We start from the raw sequence: 4,507 nt of genomic DNA, 5'->3' as shown, positions 1-4,507 counted from the left end.
AAGCAACTGCTGCCTCTGTTCTGGCTAAGTTGATGTATCGTGCATGGAGGAGTACATCCTGCCTCAAGGACAAAAACTACAACAGTTGCAGGAAAGTTAATGACAAGCAAGTGCTGCATCTGTTCTGGCTAAGTTGATGTATTGTGCATGGAGGAGAACATCCTGCCTCAAGGACAAAAACTACAACAGTTGCAGGAACATTAATGACAAACAACTGCTGCCTCTGTTCTGGCTAAGTCGATGTATCATGCATGGAGGAGAACATCCTGCCTCAAGGACAAAAAACTACAACAGTTGCAGGAAAGTTAATGACAAGCAACTGCTGCATCTGTTCTGGCTAAGTTAATGTATTGTGCATGGAGGAGTACATCCTACCTCAAGGATAAAAAACTGCACCATAGAATAAAAAAAAACTTTGTAAAAATTAGACTAAATCTTTCTTCCTTATGCTTCTTTAGATACTTTAGAGTCGAAGTTAATTTTATGAAAAAGTTGTATTTATTTGATGTTATACATAAGAATTTAAAAACTGCAAATTTTGATTTTTGGCTGTTTTCTGCATGCTCTGAACAAAACCATTTGTATTTATGGATTTTCTGAAGAGTTCTGAGCATAATACAGCACTCTAGGTGGAAATTTGAAGTAATTTTAAACAACACTGATTTGAACTTTGTAAGTTCAACCTAAGCATAATTTTGTTTATTTCTAACTAATCACTGTGTCACCTTCAGTTGTCATTGTGTGATGTAATTGCCCATGTTCCAGCTTTCAGAAGTCATAAGCTATTGATCTAAACATGAAATAAAAGCTCTTTTTTGTCTTTTCAGTTTTGTAAGCCAATATGGCTTCCAGTTCAGTGGCATAGAGATTGAAACTAATAGATAAAAGCTTAGCTTTGTGAAATGTTGTTATGTTGTTGGTGAATATCTTCTGCCACAAATACAGACCTGATTTTTTTTTTAAAGCTTGTGAAAAGTTTGCTTTATGATTTCATATGAACAGAACTGTATTGAGGTGATCAAGCCTATGTGATAATGATCATGCAAACATGGATACTTTGTGTAACATCACTGTTCAAAAATAAAATGAATTTAAGAGCTTGTGCTACTTCACTTGTTAGAAATAGAGGAAAATTGGTATAAAATTAGTGGAAAATAAGATTACTATGGGTATAAATTAGTTGAAAATAAGATTATCATGGGTATAAAATTAGTTGAAAATAAGATTACCATGGGTATAAAATTAGTTGAAAATAAGATTACCATGGGTATAGAATTAGTTGAAAATAAGATTACGATGGGTATAAAAATAGTTGAAAATAAGATTACATGGGTATAAAATTAGTTGAAAATAAGATTACCATGGGTATAGAATTAGTTGAAAATAAGATTACGATGGGTATAAAAATAGTTGAAAATAAGATTACCATGGGTATAAAATTAGTTGAAAATAAGATTACCATGGGTGTAAGATTAGTTGAAAATAAGATTACCATGGGTATAAAATTAGTTGAAAATAAGATTACCATGGGTATAAAATTAGTTGAAAATAAGATTACCATGGGTATAAAATTAGTTGAAAATAAGATTATCATGAGTATAAATTAGTTGAAAATAAGATTACCATGGGTATAAAATTAGTTGAAAATAAGATTACCATGGGTATAAAATTAGTTGAAAATAAGATTACCATGGGTGTAAGATTAGTTGAAAATAAGATTACCATGGGTATAAAATTAGTTGAAAATAAGATTACCATGGGTATAAAATTAGTTATTTTTCTGAACACATCAGTATTCTAGTGCAAAGTTAGCCAGCATTTTCACTAAGCACAATAGTGCTTAGTATGTAGGGGTGGGCTGAGAAAATAATGGCTGCCGCATACAATCTATCACTCTATGATACTTACAAATAACTGCTTAAGTTAACTTATAGCCTTATTTGAGCACTTAATTACCATTATTGAGTGTTTCACAGCTTGTATAACAGTAGTATTATTCTGTTCTCCTTCCACATGATTTTTTGTAGGGAAATAATAAAAAGGAAAACTACTATTTAGCAGTGAGTTCAGTTTATAAGTTTATACTATTTCCATGTTCATAAATAACAGTTTCATTTCTGGTCACTGGGTGGCAGCACAAGTTGCACAACAATTTCAGTAAAAATAATTAAATAAAGAATAATTTCAATGAGATTAAGTATGTATGCAACTGACAGATTGGTGTATATGTTATTGATGTCTGAGTTTAAAAATACCAGTTTCTTGATTATCAAAACAATACATTATATAATGCTCTACTTTTCTTCGTATTTTCAGTAGGGCTGGGCCTGGCAGCTGTGTGTTTATGGCCTATTAATTGACATGACTCTAGCTTGTGGTGGAGTCGAATGTATTCATATGCAGTGAGTTTTGGTAAAGTTGGGAGGCGTGGGTTCTGTAAACATCCCATTAACGTTGGTCCAACTCTAAGGAGGTACTTGTACCATCCTGGAGGTACCATTCCACTTTCACTGACCCCAGTGTAATCCAAAATTATAGAAACCAACAAAACTGATATGATGTTAATAACATATATTATCATTCAATTATAAAAAATAAAAAAAATATTCACATATCAACCGACTGTGCATGTGTTTGTACACAACTCACAAATATGAGGTTGTGATCTAGTTGATGTTGTTTTTATAGATATCTGACCTGATGATGATAAAACCTTGTCGAAACGTTGTACGTTTGCTGTTATGTTAAACTTATATTAAAGTTTTTCTTCATTACCCATTCAAGCCGTCTCCCGCCATCCCTACATCATACTTAATTTTTTGCAAAAATATTTTTTAATACTTATTTGTCCTCTTTTTTTCTGAAAACGATTTCACTGAACATGCCAGCCGAAGTAGTAATAACTGTACTGTCACGTGTAAGTTCAGTTGGTTTGTTCTAAAGTTGAACAAGTTGTCACAGTCAATCCCATTATTTGTATATCTGTTGTCGAAAATTAAGGATGGCAGCAGATAACCATAGTTGCTTTGCCATAACTGTAAAACAAATATGCGCGACATTGGTGGCAATGGGAATTGAACCCTGATCATCTGGCCTTGATGGCCCTAAGCTGAACAAATTTCAGTTAATCCAAAAAATATTAATAAGAAATGATAATGGCAGTATTTCAAATACTCGGATTGTTGGAATTAGTTAACTAATTAATTTAATCGATGGACATCGGTATTTGAGTTAATTACCACTTGTAATGGATGGACGAATAGGGATGTAACTAAGGAAAATGGAGTGGTGTAGTAGGATAGATAAAAAAGATAATATGTGTGTGTGTGTGTGTACAGACTTTTTTTATTTTTCCTTCATAAAAGGAATTATGGAACTTAACAGAGGCAATAGGTGAGGCAACCACCAGAGGGCTATCAAGAGCAGAAATCAACCGTCTCCCAACTCGAACCTTCAGCCAGACAACTATATCTGGAAGTGATAGTATCTCAGCTGGTTGTAGTAGCATCAGCAGACTAAGAGATAGTTCATTAAACCACGAGAAAGAGTGCCGGGTGTGCCTTAGTTCCTATGAAACTGGAGAAGTCTTGAGGATACTGCCCTGTTTTCATGAATACCATGCAAGTTGTATCGATAAATGGCTCAAGGTTAGTATTTTATTTCTATAACTGCCCATGGAGATTTTATCATAAATGTGTTTCATTTTTATTTCATCATATTCTTACTTGAGTTAATTAGTATTTGACTACGGATGGTCAACAACAGCAATGACTACGGATGGTCAACAACAGCAATGACTATAGATGGTCAACAACAGCAAAAAAAAATGGAATGTGCATGATCATAAATAAAATCAAGATAACGAAGACTCGTTTTGTTTTGACCCGTTTCATTTTTGACGTATTCTAGTGCTTATGTAGGATCTGGATGTAGTGTTTTGTAATGTTTCCTTATATGTGAATATCCTTAACTATGTATATTTATAAATAAGATAACATTTTTGACGTATTCTAGTGCTTATGTAGGATCTGGATGTAGTGTTTTGTAATGTTTCCTTATATGTGAATATCCTTAACTATGTATATTTATAAATAAGATAACATTTTTGACGTATTCTAGTGCTTATGTAGGATCTGGATGTAGTGTTTTGTAATGTTTCCTTACATGTGAATATCCTTAACTATGTATATTTATAAGTAAGATAACAATTATATTTATTTCAATATGTGTGTGTTTATATATATGCTTTTTTTTTACTTTCTAGAGCAATCGAAGTTGTCCAACATGCAGAGTTGAAGTTTTGTTTGAACAATAGGTCTGATTAAGTATCGACAACGGTTGTTATACAAAGCAGATAAAACTTCATTCTGGATTTTTTTTTCTTCTCTGTATGGTGAGGTATATAAATTGATTCTTTGTGTTAAGGTTTATTGTCTGTGTTAACTCAACAATTTGTAGAAAGATAACATTTTCTTTTATTGTAATGTCTGCTAATACTTGTGTTTTT

At 32.5% G+C, this 4,507-nt stretch overlaps 1 protein-coding gene across 1 annotated transcript in view; it reads left to right on the top strand.

The window, feature by feature from the left end:
- The window catches only part of LOC111086613, a 26,074-nt gene extending 21,567 nt beyond the window's left edge, over window positions 1-4,507 (top strand). Inside the window, exons 6-7 of the mRNA XM_022390140.1 lie at window positions 3,366-3,647; window positions 4,265-4,507. Coding sequence (XP_022245848.1) covers window positions 3,366-3,647; window positions 4,265-4,315 — 333 coding nt within the window. The 3' untranslated portion in view covers window positions 4,316-4,507. The remainder of the gene's footprint in view (window positions 1-3,365; window positions 3,648-4,264) is intronic.

Source organism: Limulus polyphemus, unplaced genomic scaffold (genome assembly GCF_000517525.1).
Source record: "Limulus polyphemus unplaced genomic scaffold, Limulus_polyphemus-2.1.2 Scaffold1254, whole genome shotgun sequence".
Lineage (NCBI taxonomy): Eukaryota > Metazoa > Arthropoda > Merostomata > Xiphosura > Limulidae > Limulus > Limulus polyphemus.
The sequence above is the reverse complement of the archived record's forward strand: the minus strand, read 5'-3'. Positions and strand labels throughout refer to the sequence as shown.